Genomic DNA, 21,325 nt, shown 5'->3' with positions numbered 1-21,325 from the left:
AACTTACAAATTAGAGAGATCAGCAATCTTATTAATAACTTTATTCCAAGTGAAATCAGAAGGGCAGTGACAGAGAAAGGGGTCCTAGAGGCCCTCGCCAGTAAGGGAGGGTCAGGAGGCACTGAGGGGAACAGGTGGGGGTGGGGGCTGGCCCTGCCTCCCCCACTCCTTTCAGGTCTCTCCAACCAGGTCTTCCCAGGAACCACCCACTCTGGAGGCAGTGCCCCAGGGCTGGGCACCACTCCCTAACCTTCCTCAGCCCCCCACACGTCTGAGTTGCTGGGGAGCTTGTTAAGGATGGAGAGTCCCAGGCCCGCCTTGCAGATCCTAGGAAGGTTAATATTTGTTCAAGGAATCTGCCTAGGAGTTCATGCGACACTAGTGTTATAGAGGCACATAGCTTGAGAAACACCAGTTTCCTCTGTCAATTTTGCTAGAAGAAGCTAATGAAGAGTGCTGGGTTTTTTGTTTCGTTGTTTTTGGTGGTTAATCTTGTTCAAGTCATTAAGGACTATATCATTTCATGTGATTGTGGTTTAGATAGTAACATCATCCTATAGATGAAAATTTGACCTCTATTTTAAACTTTCTTACTGTATTTAAAGTGCATATTCAGAAAATAAACTTTCCCTAAATTGACCAGGAGCTCCTAGCGGGCAAAAGGCTCTATTGTTCCCCTGTATGTCCCCAACTCCTGGCACAATGCTTGCAACCAGGGTTCAGGTCACTTTGCTGAATGAATGAATGAATGAACTGACCTCAGAAGGGTAACGGTAGGAGGGGACAGCCCCACAAAATGATTCTCTAGGATCTGCAGGGTGGGCCTGGGAATCTCCATCCTTCACATGCTCCCCACCAACTCAGATGTGTGGGGAGCTGAGGAAGGTTAGGGAGCAGAGCCCAGCCCAGGGGCGTCGCCTCCAGGGTGGGCAGGTCCTGGGAAGCCCTGGTTGGAGCTGCCCGAGAAGAGCACAGCCGAAGCCTCAGTGTGCAGTCAGGGCTGCAGGACTAACGTTCGCACCTCGGCTTCTGTCACCACTGCCCATTGCCTCTCAAATTCGATGCAAACTTCAGCTGAGCTTCTTTGGCTCCAGTGTTCCCTCGCTCAATGGCTCTCCACCTATGATAGCTTGAGATCTCGTTTCCCCGCCCCTGAAAGGCCCTCGATGTCTCTGACTGTCCAAATTCCACCTGCCCATCTTTTACGGACTGGGTCTCAAATGGTACTTCCTTTTGTTCTGGGTGGGAAAATAATAGGGTTTAGACTCAGATTCAGGTTTGTGGTCAGGTTTCATATTGTCCCAGAGGCTTAACATAGGGCAAGTTACTTATAGTCCCTGGGCCTCAGTTTCCCCAACTGGATTCTCCCCTACCTGGAAAGACTGAGATGATCACAGAACACATTGTGAGAAGAGAAGCCGGCACTCTCCCTGGCACAGAGGAGGGGCTCCACAGACAGCTGCTCACGCCCATCTCCCAGGATCACGTCTTCCTCTCATTTCCCCTCAAGGCCTTTAGATCCTAGTTCTCTCAGAGCCCTTTCCAGGCCCTATTATTCTAGTAATTAGATTACTAGTCCTCTCTCCAAATTCCATCCAACTGTAAGCACCTCCTTTTGTTTTTCACCTAACAAATCAGCAATGTCAAAAATTATGCTCTATGATGAAAAAAGACACATACCCAACCCTCCAGTGTGTTGCTGGTGGCAGTGAACATTGTTTTTAAAAAATATAAAAAAAAAAATATTTGGAAGCGCATGTTAGGAATCCTCAAAACGCAAATTCTTTGACTAAATAATTCCACTTCTTCTCTTTTTTTTTTTTTTTTTTTTTGAGACGGAGTCTTGCTCTGTCGCCCAGGCTGGAGTGCAGTGGCATGATCTCAGCCCACTGCAACCTCAACCTCCGCCACCCAGGTTGAAGCAATTCTCCTGCCTCAGCCTCCCGAGTAGCTGAGATTACAGGCGTCCACCACCATGCCCAGCTAATTTTTGTATTTTTAGTAGAGACGGGTTTCACCTTGTCGGCCAGGCTGGTTTTGAAGTCCTGACCTCAGATGATCTGCCCACCTCAGCCTCCCAAAGTGCTGGGATTACATGTGTGAGCCACCATGCCCAGCCAATAATTCTACTTCTTTTTTTTTTTTTTTTTTTTTTTGAGATGGAGTCTCGCTCTGTCACCCAGCCTGGAGTGCAGTGGCGCGATCTCGGCTCACTGCAAGCTCCGCCTCCCGGGTTCACGCCATTCTCCCGCCTCAGCCTCCCAAGCAGCTGGGACTACAGGCGCCCGCCACCACGCCCAGCTAATTTTTTTTGTATTTTTAGTAGCGACGGGGTTTCACCATGTTAGCCAGGATGGTCTCGATCTCCTGACCTCGTGATCCGCCCGCCTCGGCCTCCCAAAGTGCTGGGATTACAGGCGTGAGCCACCGCACCCGGCCAACTCTACTTCTTAATATCTACCCTGATAATAATCTGAAATACAGAAAAAGAAGAGATATATACAGTATAAATACATATTTGATATTTCAATATAGAAAAAGATATAAAACATTTGCATAAGCAGTCCCTCACAACATAATTTAAAATAGCAAAATATTAAAGTTTAAATATCTCACAGGACGATATCATTTCATCTGATTATAGTTTAGATAGTAACGTCCAGAATAGAGTTTTAATAAAGTATCATGTAACTATTTATAACAGCACTTCGGACATTCATTACAACCTGCAGAGAGACAGCCTGTGCTAGTATATCAAGTAATACCTGTGTGGAAATGCTAAGATAAAAGCTGGAAAGGAAACTCCAAACTCCTTGTGACAGTATGTAAGAATGCTTTGTGACCTCTGTGTCACTTCACATCATGGGTTTCAATGTAACTGTACTTTTCTATATAACTGAGCTCAATTATTCTGGCATAACATTGACCTGTCTTAGAGTTCATGGTATGGGTGGCCACCAACGATTTTTTTCTATGAGAGTTTACTGCCTTATCCTTGATTTACAGTACCATGAGGCTCTGCTGTTTGTGCTAGGTGGAAACATCCCGGAATCACAGAGAAGGACAGAAGCTACTGCATGATAGCACAAAGATAGATTAGACTGACTGCACAGATTACACCTTTCTATATTTGGAGGGGTCAGTACCCATCTCTTCATTTACTTGACCACAGGGCCCCTTCTCCTCTCTTAGGATATTTCATTCCCAGTGAGCAATTTTCTTCCACGATGCCTCCTTCTCCTTTGGAGATAGCGTGCAAGTTTCTCTCTCTACTTGGTTGCATTGTAAACAGTAATTAGGAACTTACTTGAGTTCAAGGGTGGCATTTTGGTGCAACTGTGTGAAGTCTCTTATCTGCATGATTTCTAGCAAAGATGTACCATTCTGTTGCATGTTCTGAAGAGTAGAATTGGGTAGTAGGAAATCTTCATCCAAAGTCTGATTTAAAGTTGTCTTTTCCATAATTTCTATGGAGAAAATTCATCAATTATTTAATAAGCCTCTCAAAAGTGGCTAGTACCAAGTGAAAAACTTAGAAACTTCTCTGCTGAGGACTGCTCTGTTTACCTAAGCTGAGGTGGACCTCCATGCCAGGCCAGGCCACCTGGCATATCCCAGTGTACTCTGCACATCCCCTAACTAAACATTCATGAACTTGGGATTACTGGTCTATTTCAAAGTCTTCTCATGCACCAATAAACTCCCTAAAGGCAGGGACATGGTGTCAACCTCAGCATTTCCTTGTACCTGGCGGAGACATGTGCACATGAAAAATAAATGTTCTCAATAAATATTTACTACATAAATAAACCACCAATGCTTGATCCTACTTTTTTATTAAGCATAATTTGTTCTAATAATTTCCTTACTTTTTGGGCTATGAAGTCTGATTTTTATTGCATTCTGTACTCTTTAAGCCCTTACACTATAATATGAAAAGAAGAGTGATCACATGTTTCTGGTAGCCAGAAAACTGAAAATAGCATGCTAAAAGCCACAGCACACCCAAATGAGAAGCGATTAAATTATTCTAATATGATGGATATGCTTGGTACCAAACCGAAGTCCCAAATCCTGTCAGCTCCTATTCTGGGCAAATGGATGGGAAGCTACCATACTAACTTTACCATAATGGGGCTTGAGAATTAGGATCTAAGTTTTAGGCATAATGCAGAAAATAAAAAGAGAAATATGCATTTTTTAAAGCTAAAACTCTCAGTGAAAGACTAAAGTTTGCACATCTCAGGATCCCCAAACTATTCCAGCCCCTCTGGCTCCAGAAAAGCCCTATGCAAGAGATACACATCTATTCATATGTTTAATAAAGCAGTGGTGACTTCTTACTAGATAAGCACAGATACTTCAAACTAGACACTGCCCACACTACCTGTGATGCTCATCTGCAGCCTCTCAATGGCTATGGCCAGATCTTGACTCTCCTTGAAGATTCTCTCAGTTGCCCTATTCACCTTTTGGGTACTCGCTAACATTCTAGTGAGCTGGTGGAAAAATAAAGTCTCAGGTTAGTTTGACTTTAAGTAATTAGTTTGACTTTAAATAATACGCAAGCTTTAGTATTCCGTTGTTGCTGCTTATAAGCAACAACATATATTCCAGAATATAGAGTAAAGATGAGCACTATCATACAAGCCAAGCTTAATATTTTGGGGTTAGAAACGGACTAAGTAGTTAATGAAATAATTTACAACTCACTCAGCATAAGAAAAGATGGGTATGTTTTTAAAAGCAGGCTAATTGTGTATTAAACTGCAGATTCTCCTATTGGCTATACTGTGAGGGCCCTCGATTCACTTTAAAACCCAAATATACAGAATATAGAAAGTAAACCTTACTGATTTGTATGGCCTATGAGATGTTAGTCTCTAGGAGTTAAGAACACGGAGTCAGGCAAGCTGATTTTAGACCTGATTCTGCCAGGCTGTGGATAGGCCCAGACATCTCCAAGCATTGTCTGTAACACTTGGAAACAGCAACGCTTACCTCCTGGGGCTGCTACAATAACTACACAAGACGAGAACCAGCAAGTCAGCAGCCCAGAGGCTGACACTTAGCTGTCCTCAGCTGTTATTTCTACCGGGATTTTTACTATTTGTAAAAGGAAAGGTTGTTTGTAATTTCCAAGAATGTAGAGTAACTCAGACTGGGTCTAAAAGTGTTTTCTAGTCAAGACCAAAGAGAATCTTCTTTAACGGATACAGAGAATTTATTTTAATCAGCTTATTTCCAACCAAATGTTTGCTTGATGAGGTACTTAAACCCAAACTTAAACCCTTCAACTCTTTCCAAAACATCGTTAATTCTAAATTAACAGGAGCCAAACTATAGTTCCTAGGGTGATGTTTGTGTATGTGTGCATGTGTTGATGGAGATTAGACATCCATATGTATAGATACACGATCACAGTACAGACACACACACACACGTACACACACACACGCACATACAAAATTCATAAATGAAAAAACAGTAAATTTGACAATAATCCTTCCTCACCACCTGCAGAAGGGGAGATTCTTTTTTAGGTCACTAAATGCCATTCCTCTGGCACAGGCTAAACAGAATAAATAATTCCCTGATGACATAAAAACAAGCTCACTTGCCACTCGGGGCCCTAAAATCAGAACCACCCCAGCCTGAAGGTTGCACAGACACCACATCATGAGGTCTGTGCCCTCCCTGCTCCACCCAGCAAGCTGCAGAGAGCATTACTGATGTTCAGTCCGTGCTTTTGGGCTCACCGTGTTACTTCGTTACTGAATGAATTTAGGAGAAGGAAGAAACCTCAGCAATCTTTTCATCCCCGCCCCACCCTTTGTTTCAGAGAAGAAAATGAAAGTCAGAGCCAAGAGACTGCCCAACTCTGTCCTCATCACAGATGACAACAGACATTAAGTCGGGAGCCTTTTCCCACTAAACCACAGAACCTGGCAGGGTCAAAACCAATTTGATGATTAAGTACCTGGAGCACAGCTCGTGGGAGGAAGAGGCTGGCATGATCTAATCAGAACCTTCCAGACAGCCCCAAGGCAACTGTTCAGGAGGGCTGATGGGAGGGACCAGGAGGAAGGTTGGTTCATTATGGAAAGAATTTACCTTCTTTTGCAGGTTGTCCATTTCTTCTGCAACACCTTCAAGCTTAATTTTTCCCAGGTCCTTTTGCATATTTTCTTTTAATAATGATTCCTAGGAAGAATGGAGGAAACAAATTACAATGCTTCGAAGTAAAATGTTCTGATCCTTAACTAAGAAGCACTTGTATTTCTTTTTTGTTCACAGAAAGAAATTCTTCTTTCCTTGGAACTGTCATTTAAAAAAAAAAAAAGGAAATTGATCACATTTACTTAGGTTTCGATTATAGCGACATGATTCTATACTGCCATCCTTTGCATTATATTTCTGATATAGATATAAATTTAAAATCTGTTGTGTTCAGCAGAATCTGATACTGCTGCAATTCTCAGATAAAAGTCTGGCTTTATCTCAACAGCAGAGTCACACAAATTTAACTATACTGCAACACCTGAGAAAAAAACGCCTTTTAGGCTAAACTACAAAAGAATTCAGTAAAGAAAGACTTTATAAATACTACTAATAAAGAAAAATAAAGCGCTTAATTTATGCCAACAGCCTTCTAATTTCTTGTATAATTTTATTTAAACCTTAAAACTTGATGAATACTTTACATAAACACAAAAAGTTATTTAAAGAAAATGGGCAAGTGGTTTATTTAGAGCAAATCATTCAAAATGAGTTAAAATTTAAATCAAATATTTGTCTTATTTGATATATATAAAATAGTTATATCCCTGGGACCCAGACTGGCACATAATATACTGATTGTGTATGTAGTGATTGGAAAAAAAATTTAAATATTCTTTTTTTATAGAGGTAAAAGCTCTCATTTTTCAAAAACACTTTGTGACGTTTAAGGAAAGTATAACATAACAACATCTCTTAGAAGTCCCTAATCTTTCTTAACTACCATTATAGAGAAAAGACCACTGCAAATCAAGATGGATTCAAGAACCAGCCCCATCCCAATGCACACATAAACACACACACACACCTAAGGAAGTGTTAAGTTTGAGGAAAGCTCTTATCTAAGAAAAGGCATTTAGGAATGGCCATCCCTTTTATTGCTACCTGGCACACTGTATAGATGATGTCAAATTCTAACGCATATATAAAGCAAAATTTAAGAATCACGTTGTTTTCCAATTAGAATTAAAAGTGGGTCAGGTGCAGTAGCTCATGCCTGTAATCCCAGAAATTTGAGAGGTCAACGTGGGAGGATCTCTTGAGCTTAGGAGTTCAAGACCAGCCTGGACAACATAGTGAGAGCTCATCTCTATTAAAAATAAAAATAAAAAAACTAGCCGGGCATGGCGGTGTGTGCCTGTAGTCTCAGCTACCTGGGAGGCTAAGGCAGGAGGATCCCTTGAGCTATGGAGGTTAAGGCTGCAGTGGGCCATGACTGCGCCACTGCATGCCAACCTGGGTGACTGAGGGAGACCCTGTCCCAAAAAACTAATAAAATAAATAAATAAAATAATAAAAATAAATAAGTGCTATAGTAGGATGCTGTCTACTAAGTTAATTTCTTAACTCCTCATCCTTTTTTGACCCATGCCCTATTGATGAAAACATAAAACTATGATTTACTGCAAGACATTTAATGTAGTCTTCCAGGGAGGAGAGATTTTGTGCCCTGCAACTCTAGTGAAGTGAAGAATAATATACTTAAAGAAAATGGTTCATTTTCAGCATGAGCCAAATTTAAAGAGGGTGCTGTTCAGATTTATTTTCTGCTTTTCTTTTCTTTCTTTTTTTTGAGACGGAGTCTCACTCTGTCGCCAGGCTGGAGTGCAGTAGTGCGATCTCAGCTCACTACAACCTCCACCTCCTGGGTTCAAACAATTCTCCTGCCTCAGCCTCCCAAGTAGCTGGGACTACAGGCCCGCGCCACCGCACCCAGCTAATTTTTGTATTTTTAGTAGAGACCGGGGTTTCACCATGTTGGCCAGGATGGTCTCGATCTCTTGACCTCGTGATCTGCCCACCTTGGCCTCCCAAAGTGCTGGGATGCTGGGATTACAGGTGTGAACCACCAGGCCTGGCCTATTTTCTGCTTTTCTAATACGGCAGCTGTTTTCAAATACCCAAAGTTGTCTTACAAAAGAGCAAGTGGACTTGGTCTTATCCCAAAAGGCAGAATGGGGGCCACAGAGGGCAATATTGATGAGGAGTCCTTCAGGGAGCACTGAAACAATGAGAGCTGCCCCACCGTGAAACAAGCTAGCATGTGAGATAAGTAAGTGCCTGTCACTGGTCACAGTCAAGAAAAGACTGGACACCTGCCTGCAGGGGCCGATGGAAGTCGGGCTCTCACACTGCGGGGAGGACGCATGGAATGACTCCCACCATTCCCACTGACAATATCCCTCAATGATACAAGTGTCTGTTCATCTCAGTGTTTTCAGTACCTACCTGGAGATATTTAGTTGTATTTTCCAGGTTTGACAAAATTCCATATGGGACAGGGATAATGCCAGTGAGGTTCAGAGAAAGAATGGCATCACCAATCTCATCCAAGTCATTCAGCAGCACACCTACACACTCATCATCACAGGCTACAAGACAAATTTTTAAAAAGGAGAGTTAAAGTTAATGCGATGTGGCCTGCCCATTTTTTCATGGAGTTGCATAAGTTGTTTTGTGAAAATGACATATGCGGTCAGAGTACACTCCAAGACCCCGTGCACCACATCTGATCTCATTCTCACTCCAACTGTGCCATGGGTGGCATGGCAGGAAGTGCTAGGCCCCTATTCAATGATGACGCCAAGACTCAGATCAGATAAGTAACTTCCCTGAGGTCACACAGAAAGAAACAGCTGAGGCCGAGAGTGGCGCCCAGCTCTGGCACACATTTCATTCTTCTGCCCCCATCTTTATGCTGCCTGGCTCATCTTTAACTAGGACCCACTGCACTGAATCCCAGCATTCCCTTCCACAGCCTGCTCTGTCACCTCCTCAGACGGTTTGCAAATGCATCTTTCGTAAGTACAAGTGAAGGACACTGGAGAGACGGCGGGGGTGTTTCTGCTTATAATCCACACAAAAGTCAAAGCAAAAAAGACCTCCAATGCCATGATCCTAACAGGCCTCCTTATCTTCCCCACTAACCCCTGAGAAGACATCCCAAGATGACTATCTCATGCACTTGCTGGTAGAATAAATCAGAACTGGAAAAAAAGTTTACAAAAGTCCATGACAGGCCGGGCATGGTGGTTCACGCCTGTAATCCCAGAATTTTGGGAGGCCAAGGCAGGTGGATTGCCTGAGGTCAGGAGTTCAAGACCAGCCTGGCCAACATGGTGAAACACTGTCTCTCCTAAAAATACAAAAATTAGCCAGGCAAGGTGGTGGACACCTGTGATTCCAGCTACTTGGGAGGCTGAGGCAGAGGAATCACTTGAGTCCGGGAGGCGGAGGTTAAAGTGAGCCGAGATTGTGCTACTGCACTCCAGCCTGGGGGACAGAGCAAGACTCCGTTTTTTTTTTTTTGTTTTTTTTTTTTAAATCCATGATAGTCACGAGTGGAAGCTATCATGAAATTGGGGTAACACAAATGACAACCCCACAAAGCTGTTTCCTCTCCCGCACTAAATCACTCCCGGCTCCACTAAAGGAAATATTAATGCCACTAAACGAGAAAGTTGAAATCACTGTGCTGCTCTGAGTGCCAGAGGAATAAACTGCTATCTTAGAACCTCCTGCCTCAGCTGGAAAACACATGATGAAAGGTTCAGTTCCGCAGATGCAACAGTGATCTATGCTTAGAAAATAAGAAAGTGAAAATAAAATAGGATGTTCGTATCCTGCAGACACTTTAGTGTGCCGTCACCACTTCTTTCCCGACACATTTGGGAGGAAAACCATCTTTACACATTTAGAGGAGAAATACTCACAAACACAATCCGTTTCCATCAGAATGTGCCTCGGTTCACACTCATCGCACCGGAGCCCCGAGGCCCCCAGCCTACAAACGCACTGCCCAGATGTGCGGTCACAGTCACCATGGACAGAGCCGTGCGGGTTGCAGTCACACTTCTGGCAACTGCCACCTGGTGTTTGAGGGTTCCCATAATAGCCAGAGGAGCACCTACAGAAAGGAAGGGATATAGGCGCAGACAGGATGGTCAATACCAGCTTCTAACTCGCGACAGTAATCATTTCCGCCAAATGAAATGCAAAGCACAGATCCATTCACCTTGGGAAAACTTGTTCTGGAACAGTAATGAGGTCCTATTTCAATCAAGCACATCCAAATCGATAATGGCTCCCAGATTACTATAGTAAACATGCCCAATACCTTATAAAAGAAACAGAGTGCCCAGGGATTTCCACATGACAATCCACCCATGTACCTTTCACAATGTTTTCCTTCATAGCCCAGGAGACAGGCGTCACAACGGAAATTGTGGTCACCTTCCAAGACGCAAGTGGGACTAAAACTGGAGGAAAAGAATTTCTTTTTGAATTTTCAGATATACAACTTCCATCTTTCCTTAAGGTACTTATTCATTACTCTTAGGATACACCATACTGGTCTCAAAGTTATGTGATTACACATAGCTTTTTAGAACTTACAATCTACCTGGCAAAAAGAAGGAAAATAAAAGTAATCAGTAAGTGCATGCACATCTTGTATCCAAAAGACATTCATAAGACCCTGTCCAGGGACAATCATGTGAATGTTAAGTGGAAGAAGACTGACCTTAGGGATTATCACTAATTGGCCACCCAACAAGAGAGTGTCCCAAGGAAAAAGGGTCTTTGTTTACTAAGTGATAAGGTGGTAAGAGAGCTGACACAACTATGAGCAAGCATGAAAAACAACAGAGGGAAGATGGCTGAACACACGCTGATGAAAAGAACTTCATTGACTGTAATGAAAGGCGAGGAAGGCAAGCCAGGCAAGCAAAGGCAAGGAAGTAGGGCGGAACTGGAGAATCGATGCACCTAAAGACAGGCAGGGAGTTATGTGGTAGGCTGCCAGAAGCAAAATGACAGAGCCTCTCAAAGTTTAATCATTGACTGGGATTTGATTTCCTCATTCATGGATTTCTGCTTTTGTTTTACTCCTTTTTCTCAACATCCTCTACCCTCTGCCTTCACGTTTTAAATTACCAATGCGCCATCTAGAGGCTGAGCTGGGTGCATGCAAACTACTGGAGACAGCAATAAAAAACAAAACCGGTTAGAGCCAAGTCTGGTTCCTTTTCGTTAGCAAGATGAAGTTTCCAGTGTCAGTTATTAGCCCCATACCATTTCTGACTCTTTTTCCTCCTTAAAATAGTAATGGAATAGACTTCAGTGGAAACAAAATATGTAGAAAATACAGCATGTGTTTTAGGGCATCTGAGATTCAGAGCACGCACGAATGTTCACATCCTCACAATCTCTTCCAGATAGCACAGACTTTATTAATGCGGACTTTGGGGATGTTTATAACCTTTTTATGATTGAAGAAGTAAAATATTCAAACAGTACAGAAACGTGCAAAGTAGTAGGGTAGAATGTCCTTCCCAATACTTCTCTGGGCACATATAGCCACCTATAATATGGGTATGAATAGACATGTGGATATGAATTTTTTCCAAAATGGCATCACACTACATATTCAATTACATACTTCAATTGGCCATTTCTCCAATTCTGTGCCTACAGATATACCTTATTCTTTTCTCCGTGTTTGTAAAATATTTCACTCTAGGAATGTAACACAATGTATATAATCAATTCCCTGTAAGTAGATATTTCCGTTTTCCCCCTATTCCTCATGAGTACAAGCAATGCAAAAACACATCCATCTTTACTCACACATGCAAGCATTTCTATAGCATAGACTACAGAAGTGGAATTGACAAGTCAAAATTTTTATATATACATTTAATATAAAAAATAAGCACTAGCAACAAATTTTAGGATGCTTCATAGCTTGCAAGGGAAGTGTACATAGTGCCTCTCATTTGGTACTCACCATCAGGCATCATTTACTTGGAGGCAATAAAAAACAGAAGATTCAGACAAATATTAAAATGAATACTTCATTGCAGTATACCAAAAGTTAACATTTGATCTTTATATGTTCAATACCTTGCCAAATATTCTAATTAATAATAAAATATTATTGATGAGTTATAATTTTCATTTGAACCAAAGAGGATTCTTTGATATTCTAATTCCCACTTAAAATTTCTGGTTCCCTTTTGCATTCAGATAATTCTGTACAAGCATCATGAGTACAAGGTAGAAACTAGTCCCAATTTTATCACCATGTGGCATTTCAGCACTTAGGCACCAGCTTATATAAACTCTAACCCCATTCTCTTAAATGGTAATTGGGTTCTTTTGTATCATTATCAATAAAATTAATAATAATTTACCTCCATGCAGATTGGATACATATGCTGTGGGCTAAAATGAGTCTTAAAAAACAAAACCTAAAAGTCCTTTCTTTAATTGCTTCCATCCAAACATCCAATACCAAAACAGATACTTTGCTTTTGAAAAGATTCTTTTCCGATGCTTTTGAGAATGAACACCTTTTCTTAAAATTAGCCTTTTGCAACCAATGGAGAATATTCATTAACAACAGACCACTCAGAGACCCTTGAAAATGAGGCTGAACTGGAAGCAGCCCTGGGCAGCCCAGCATGCCAGCTGCACCTGTGGGGACTCACCTGGCAGGAGGGCTGTGAGGACAGGCACACGGAGCACAGTCACTTGCTGAGCCAGTCACCTTCCCGTAGTAACCAGAAGCACACACATCACAATGGTCACCTGCTGTGTTATCGCCACAGTTCTGGGAGCCCACATTTAAAGGAAGGGGGAAAAAATGGGAAATTGTTAGAAATCATTCTTATCTGGTAATAGCTAAGCACTGCCACGTTTTATATCAGCTAGCTTTTAAAAATATTCTTCAGGAAAGGGGAGCATTTTCCTCCATATTCTTAAAATCCTGAAAACATTTCCAGCTCCGTGGATTTCATTCATCCTAAGGCTGCATTCATCCAATACAGCCAATAAATTACTAGTACATTCTTCTTAAGGAAAATAGACACAGGAGCCCTAAAAGCAGTTTGCAGAACCTTAAAACAGATTTAAAATATTTAGCGCCCCAAAAAACAATTTGAAGCACCAGTTTTGCACATAGCCAGGGTTCAACAACCACATGTAAGGAGGTGAAGAATGGATAGATGATTTAGGAAATGGACAATGAGGGAAGAAAACTCATGGTTTTAGAGCACCAGTGATAGATTACTGCAACCAATAACTAACTTCCAGTTAATTTTTTTCTTTTTTTTTTTTTTTAGAGATGAGGTCTCCCTGTGTTGCCCAGGCTGGAGTGCAGTGGTGCAATCATAGCTCACTGTAGCTTTGACCTCCCAGGCTCAAGTGATTCTCCTGCCTCAGCCTCTTGAGTAGCTGGGAGCAGAGGCACACGCCACCATGTTTGTCTAACTTTTAACATTTTTTGTACAGATAGGGGGTCTTGCTATGTTGCCCAGGCTGGTCTCAAACTCCTGACCTCAGGTGATCCTCCTGCCTCAGCCTCCTAAGTAGCTGGGAGGACATGCACGAGCCACCCCATGTGGCATTTCCAGTTAAATTTTATATCATTCTTCGGACCTATGGTCTACCTATTAAAAAGGGTACACTTTTTTTTTTTTTTGAGACGGAGTCTCACTCTGTCGCCCAGGCTGGAGTGCAGAGGCATGATCTCGGCTCACTGCGAGCTCCACCTCCTGGGTTCACGCCATTCTCCTGCCTCAGCCTCCTGAGTAGCCGGGACTACAGGCACCCACCACCATACCTGGCTAATTTTTTTTTTCTTTTTTTTTAGTAGAGACAGGATTTCACCGTGTTAGCCAGGATGGTCTCGATCTCCTGACCTTGTGATCTGCCTGCCTCGGCCTCCCAAAGTGCTGGGATTACAGGCGTGAGCCACCGTGCCCGGCCAAAAAGTGTACACATTTTTAAAGCTAAAAGAACAAGCAGTTCTTGCCATCTGATTCCAATTTGAAATTGGCATTTGCTCAATTCATCTCTATTTACTCAGCCACTGGGCCCAAGATTCCATGTCTGATGCAGTTGAATAGGTTTCCAGGACCAGTGAGGAACCCCTGAGCAAACTCCCAGGCTGACTCACACTTTTATCTTTGGCAGTGAGAGGTGATACAGAAAGACATCTTGTTACATGTTAAAAAAGACTATTTTAAGTTCATTTAAATGTTTTTAAAATTCTAGTAATTTTCATTTTAAAGTTCTATTCCTATTTTTTTCCCTGATGAGGATAAATTTTACTGGGATCCACCTGACCTCTCAAACTGATCTCTCTTTAGAAGTAAAATTTGTAATCTCTCTCTTGAAAAGTAAATGTGTTAAAGACACGTGTTAATGGCATGGCCTAAACCTGACAATGAATAAATACTAGATGATGAGAGAGAATTAAAGATTTTCAGGTTTTCCATGGCTAACACCAACTCCCCCTGACACACGACAGACTGTGGGCTCCCTAGAGAAGCAAAGACAAGCTGCCCCAAGAGTGGCAGGGAAACAAGGACCTCCTAATGAGAACCAAAGTGTGGGCTGAATTTGTTGCTATGGGAAATGCACAGAGAATGTCTGCCAATATTTCACTGATGTAAAAAGGTTCAGTCGTATCTCCCAGAAGGCGGTGGTAGGGATTGGGTAACCAGGAAGAGGAGCTCCCAAGCTACTGCCCTTGTCCTCAGTCTCCCCAGCCCCTTCCAAGTCATACTTCCAATCAGTCACTTTTTTTTTGAGGTGGAGTTTTGCTCTTGTTGACCAGGCTGGAGTGTAATGGCCCGATCTCGGCTCACTGCAACCTCTGCCTCCCGGGTTCAAGTGATTCTTCTGCCCCAGCCTCCCGAGTAGCTGGGATTACATGCATTAGCCACCACGCCTGGCTAATTTTGTATTTTTAGCAGAGATGGGGTTTCTCCATGTTGGTCAGGCTGGTCTCAAACTCCCGGCCACAGGTGATCCACCCACCTTGGCCTCCCAAAGTGTTGGTATTACAGGAGTGAGCCACCACGCCCAGCCCCAATCATTTTTATGATAACACCAAATGCCCAGTGACCTGAACATCCTATATACTAATGACAAAATCAGATCCAAAAAGGTCTTCATATCTACCTGTACAATAAGCACAGGGGGAGTGCTTAGGAGATTATGTTGAAGGGAAATGAACTGCACTAAACCACAAAAGGATTCAAAAAACTGAGGACAGAAGGGAAGGTCCTGAGCTCAAAGAGCAAGGAAGAAGGGACTGAGGCACTATATTGGTTGGAAGAGTGCAAGGGTCTTGTGTCTAGTCAATGCCATGAGGCAGCAGTGACAGGGCGGGCATGACTACCTTGTCCAGGCTGTACCGTGGCGACACAGCACCTCGAGTTAAGGAGGGAAGCTCCCACCGACTCCGGGAGCAAAGGCATTAGGCTCAGGGCAGGATACCGAAGACAGACAGTGACATGCACACCCCAGGCTGGTGAATGGACCCATGGCCACTCCATCTGGCCTCCAGGCATGTGAGGGTACGTGACTTGGAGGGCTGAAGATTCAGGGCCTTTGGACATGGGAAAGAGGGATTTGATCAAGTAGTTTCACAAGGTATTTGTTAAGATCCCATCACTTTTCATGAATAATCTGAACTCATGGTTTATCTCAACAGCTCCAAAGAATAAAACTGCACCAACAGATGCATGGTCCAGGGGCACCGGCTTCAGGAAGAATAAGAGCTGCCCAAAGATGAGCTGAGCTGTTTTGGGAGTGAGCTCCCCACTATTGCAGGCGTGTAAAATGTACACTAAATTACTGCCTGGCATGGCTGTTACAGTTCAGACTTAATATCTGAAGGGAGAGCAGGGCGTGATGGCTCATGCCTGTAATCCCAGCACCTTGGGAGGCCAAGGCAGGCAGATCATTTGAGGTCAGGAGTTCGAAACCAGCCTGGCCAACATGGTGAAACCCTGTCTGTACTAAAAATACAAAAATTAGCTGGGTGTGGTGGCAGGCGCCTGTAATCTCAGCTACTCAGGAAGCTAAGGCAGGAGAATCGCCTGAAGCCAAGAGGCAGATGTTGCAGTGAGCAGATTGCACCATTGCACTCCAGCCTGGGTAACAGAGCAAGCCTCCATCTCGAAAAAAAATAATAATAATAATAAAATCTGAAGGGACTCTGACAAGAATAGAAGGACCATTGCAACCCTGAAATCCCATCCTCTAAGCCCAAACACCATTTTTTGTTTACAGTGGGTTTCAGTGACAGGAACTGTCAATAAGCGGTGACCGTGAATGAAGAAGTCCCTAGGGACAAACACAGAATACAGATCTGTAAAAAGAGGGAAAACCAGAATCAAAATGTGGCAGGAGGCAGGTTGGGAGCCCACAGTCCTAATTCCTCTGTTTTGCCTCCAGTGTTTCCTTGTGATTGGGCCACACCCAGGATCTCCAAGGCTTCGGGTGTGTCCTTGGTGGGCAGCTCATTTCCCTTCAATGCATTGTTTTACCCAAGGCGAGTTAATCTTGGAACAATTAGTAATCAATGTTTCCACCTGAGTTATTGTAAAGCATGAGCCTTCAGGAGTAGGAAACGAGTATCAGATTATTTTGTTATCTGCCTCATTGGCTTAAGCTAAATCATGGACACAGGAGTTTGTCCTCAGTCAGGGATGCGAGGTTTCTGTCGGGGCTGCTTAATCGTTTACAGTGGTCAGAGCTCTCCATGTGTCCCCAAGACCAATCTTGGCCTAGGAGAAGGTGGCTGAGAAGCAAACACACACTAACATGTGAATAATGTGCTGTTATCATCCCCTAGAGAATACGCATTTTTTAAAAAAATGCAAGGAGAGGGCAATACTTTACACAGAGAAATACATTTTCAACACTGGCATTAACTTATTTTAAAATTCCCACGTGAGCCCCCAAACTTCATCGTATACAGTTCTCATCTATTTTGACTACAGCAACCACTACTGCAATTAAAAACAAGGCATACAACTACAGTCATGCATCACTTAAAGATGGGGATACTGCCTGAGAAATGCATCCCTAGCTGATTTTGTCACGGTGTGAACGTCATAGAGTGCACTTATACAAACCTGGATGGCACAGCCTACTACATGCCTAGGCCGTATGGTAGAGCCTATTGCTCCTGGGCAATAGGCTGTCCAGCATGTTACCATACTGAATACTGTAGGCAATTGCAACACAATAGGAAATATTTGTGCATCTAACTATATCTAACATAGAAAAGGTACAGTAAAAACACAGAATTATAATCTTATCAGACCACTGTCCTATACGTGATCTGTTGTGATGGAAATGTCATTATTTGGTGCACAACTGTAATTCCCAAATTGATGCCCACAGACAAATTCATCAAGAAAGGAAAATTTACAAAAGAATTTCCACTGATAAGGTCAGAACCACTAAGCTATGCCTTCCTCAAGGAAACAGGTTTATATTTTATATTTAGCTAAATTTAACCTCTCACTAAACCAAGGCACGGCTAGGACTTAGACCAGATATCTGACACTCAGCGTCCACTTTACTGCTAACCTCAGGCAAGCACCCCCACAAACCAGCATACCAGACACTTCCCGGTGTCAGGGTCACAGGTGTCACTATGGTTGTTGCAACTGCAGGGCACACAAGGAGCAATCAGAGGGCGCAGTCCCCTGTCACTCCCTGCTGGGAGCTTCCCTCTGTGGTACCCAGGGGCACAGTCCTGAGGGGATGCAAAAGGGAGGACAAAAAAGTCTGATTAATAAGTGAGTGAAGGACTTGAACAGACATTTCTCCAAAGGAGACATACAAATGGCCAACAGGTATATGAAAAGAAGTTCAACATCTCTATCATCAGAGAAATGCAAATGAAAAAACACAAGGTGATACCACCTCACATCTGTTAGGATATCAACTATCAAAAAAAAAACCTAACAAGTATTGGTGAGAAACTGGACCTTGTATACTGCTGGTGAGAATGGAAAATGGCACAGTAAAAACCAGCAGCTATACCATTTCCATCTCTCCAAAGATGGAAAATACAAGTACCATGTGATTCTGCAAGTCCACTTTTGGGTACACATCCAAAAGAACTGAAAGCAGAATCTCAAAGAGATATTTGAACTCCTATGTTCATAGCAGCATTATTCACAATAGCCAAGACGGGGAAGCCACCCAAGTTTACTCATTGAGAGATTAATGAATAAGCAAAATGTGGCATGTATGTACAATGGAATTATTCAGCCTTAAAAAGGAGGGAAATTCCGACACATGCCACAACATGGATGAGCCTTGAGGACATTATGCTAAGTGAAACAAGCCATTCGCAAAAAGACAAATTCTGTATTACTCCACTTATTTTATTTATTTATTTATTTATTTATTTATTTTTGAGATGGAGTATCTCTCTGTCACTCAGGCTGGAGTGCAATGGCTTGATCTCGGCTCACTGCAGCCTTCACCTCCCAGGTTCAAGTGATTCTCCTGCCTCAGCCTCCTGAGTAGCTGGGATTACAGGCATGTGCCACGTATTACATATATCATATAAGAGGGCCGTAGAGTGGTCAAATACATAGAGACCAAAAGGAGAATGGTGGTTGTGGGGGACTGGGGAGACAGGAAATGGGGAGCTAGTGTTTAATGAGCACAGAGTTTGCGTTTGGGATGATAAAAAGTTCTGAGGATGATAGTGATGGCAGTTGTACGACAATGTGACTGTACTTAACACAACTAAACTGTACCCTGAAGAATGGTTAAGATGGAAGATTTTGTTATGTACATTTTACCAACATTAATTTTTAATTCAAAAAGAGAAAAAATGATATAGTAGATACACATAAGTTCTGTTCGTCTCTTGGAGTTGCTATAACAAGCACATTTCAACTCAAACCCAGGAAATAGATTTTGACTAGAGTCTCCCTACCTGACATGAGAATCCCACAGTGCCAGGAGGACAGACACAATTCTCTAAAAGAGATGCAATCTCTTCTTCTGGGTGCAGCTTTTCAGCCTTTCTGCCAACCTCCATTGAAATGTCTGAGATTCTGTGCAGCCGTCACATTAAGAAGAGAGGAAATGCTAACATTTGAAAAACTTTCTAGAAACATAGCACATGACCTAACATTTGCATATATATGAAACCAGAGCTTTCTTCCCCGTTTGGAGTAGTTCCCGCTTGTGATTATAGGTGAAGTGTGTTAAAGCGCATTAGTAACTGTCATGATACACTTTAGACATTTTAGAATTTAAAAATAATGTGACACAAGTACAACTAAAAGACCTCTTGAAGTGCTGATTTGGCCAAGACCTAATGGCTTTCTTTATGGGCTGAAGTATTAGATGAGTAGGTGACAGCATTCTTTATACATCATTACGAAGACATGAGCATTTCAGTTTTCACGGGCAGAAATAGCAATTTTTTTTTTTTGCATTTTATCTTCAGCCAAGATTCCACCATTATGTCCTTATATTTTATATCGACATCCGCATGCTAGGTGGATACTTTAAGTTATAACTCACACATTCCATAATGATACTAACATTTAACAATGTTTTAGTAAGGAACTGAACTACATGGATTAATAAGAATAGTAGGTAATGGAAGTGGAGTGAGTCAAATTCTTTCAGTTTGCTTTCAAATATGAAAATAACAGTCAAAATTCTAGAAGCTCCAAGTACCTGCTCTGCTGTAATCCTTGACCATACGATGCCTTGATGAGGATGTACTCAATATCGCTAAGGACAGACATAAAATCCTCTCGCGTGACAGGTTTTTCAGAAACAGAGTTAAAATATTTCCAAAAATTCTGTAGAATGAGAAACACATTCAATTAAGCTCAGAGGCCAAATTCTGACAGGCATAAAACTTGTAAAGAATAAATTCTTTTATAAATTTCTCCAGAAATGAGCCGTGTTCTGTGCATGCCGCTGAGTGTTACTGACAAAGACCGCCTGAAACCTCCATGGGCAGGTGCAGTGTCAGTCCCATTTATCAATAGATACGCATTACCTAAGGCAGTGCCAGCCACACAGTGAACATCCAGTAAACATCTGCTGGAAGAACAGACACTTCCCAAATCTGAGGATGTCCAAAGTCTCCTGTACCACTATCTCTATGCAGGTTGAAAATAGTACGCGAAGATAAAGAATTTAAAATAGTACGTGAAGATAAAGAATTTAAGATAAAACAGTACGCGAAGATAAAGAATTTAAGATGCAGTGCCTACTAAATTGACATAAGCCTAATATACATTTCTTGAGAATTTGAAAATCAAACTGTTTTTGGAGATCTTGCTAATCCCACTGGAATTCTGATCCCAGGGTCTTCTTGCTCAGTCTCTTTTTTTTTTGAGAGAGTTTTGCTGTCGCGCAAGCTGGAGTACAGTGGCACAATCTCAGCTCACTGCAACCTCTGCCTCCCAAGTCCAAGCAATTCTCCCATCTCAGCCTCCCAAGTAGCTGGGACTACAGGTGTGCGCCACCATGCCTGGTTAATTTTTGTATTTTTAGTAGAGATGGGGTTTCATCATGTTGGACAGGCTGGTCTCAAACTCCTGACCTCAGGTGATCCACCCACCTCGGCTTCTCAAAGTGGCAGGATTACAGGTGTTAGCCACCGTACCTAGCCGCTCATTCTCTTGTTAATGGCTTTCATCTTTCACTACATCCATAGCAAAGTCAATGTCATTAAGGAACTTCTAGGAAAAGATCCCATTATCACCTCTCTCATTGCTACTTCTTGTTCCTGTCTCACTCCATTCTCAGGGGCTGGTGCATCCATGTAAATGACTTGCTTTCTGATCCGACCACCTTTGATGAGAACTTGAGGCTCAAAATTGGAGGTGCCGATGCCATCCAAAGAATAGAAGGCCACGCTGTACTTCAGTTTGCCACCATAGGCCATGAGCTATCAAATAATAAAGCGTTGTTTACTTCTCTGACAAAGCTTTCGTTTAAAAACATTGTATTGCAAGACTGCCACCATATGAGAGAAATCTTGTATCTTAAAAATACATCACATGGGTGAAATTTGTTGTCTGGAATTTGCTTCCTTCTAATTCCATTTAATTATGGATTATTAAGTTGACCTAAGTTACATAGTTCCTTTTGAGAAAACAAACAAAAGTGAGCTCTGAAATAACAAATACAAAACTACCAAATGTGGTAGTGATGCAAATTATTTTCAAGCTCCTTTAAATTAAAAATT

The 21,325-nt window shown here is 42.3% G+C and overlaps 1 protein-coding gene across 4 annotated transcripts in view; it reads right to left on the bottom strand.

Moving 5' to 3' along the window:
• LAMA1 (laminin subunit alpha 1) overlaps positions 1-21,325 on the bottom strand; it is a 187,567-nt gene that overhangs the window by 54,569 nt on the left and 111,673 nt on the right. For all 4 annotated transcript variants that reach the window (XR_010137560.1, XM_054537666.2, XM_024236118.3 and 1 more), the window contains exons 26-36: positions 20,840-21,025; positions 19,798-19,925; positions 19,043-19,163; positions 17,705-17,842; positions 12,771-12,892; positions 10,452-10,538; positions 9,993-10,186; positions 8,509-8,651; positions 6,115-6,204; positions 4,388-4,499; positions 3,308-3,467 (exon numbers count right to left, since the gene is read on the bottom strand). Coding sequence is in view for 3 of the 4 variants with exons in the window: in XM_054537666.2 (XP_054393641.2) it covers positions 3,308-3,467; positions 4,388-4,499; positions 6,115-6,204; positions 8,509-8,651; positions 9,993-10,186; positions 10,452-10,538; positions 12,771-12,892; positions 17,705-17,842; positions 19,043-19,163; positions 19,798-19,925; positions 20,840-21,025 (1,481 nt within the window). In the remaining variant the exon portion in view is untranslated. The remainder of the gene's footprint in view (positions 1-3,307; positions 3,468-4,387; positions 4,500-6,114; positions 6,205-8,508; positions 8,652-9,992; positions 10,187-10,451; positions 10,539-12,770; positions 12,893-17,704; positions 17,843-19,042; positions 19,164-19,797; positions 19,926-20,839; positions 21,026-21,325) is intronic.

This window comes from Pongo abelii, chromosome 17, assembly GCF_028885655.2.
Source record: "Pongo abelii isolate AG06213 chromosome 17, NHGRI_mPonAbe1-v2.0_pri, whole genome shotgun sequence".
Taxonomy (NCBI): Eukaryota; Metazoa; Chordata; class Mammalia; order Primates; family Hominidae; genus Pongo; species Pongo abelii.
The sequence above is the reverse complement of the archived record's forward strand: the minus strand, read 5'-3'. Positions and strand labels throughout refer to the sequence as shown.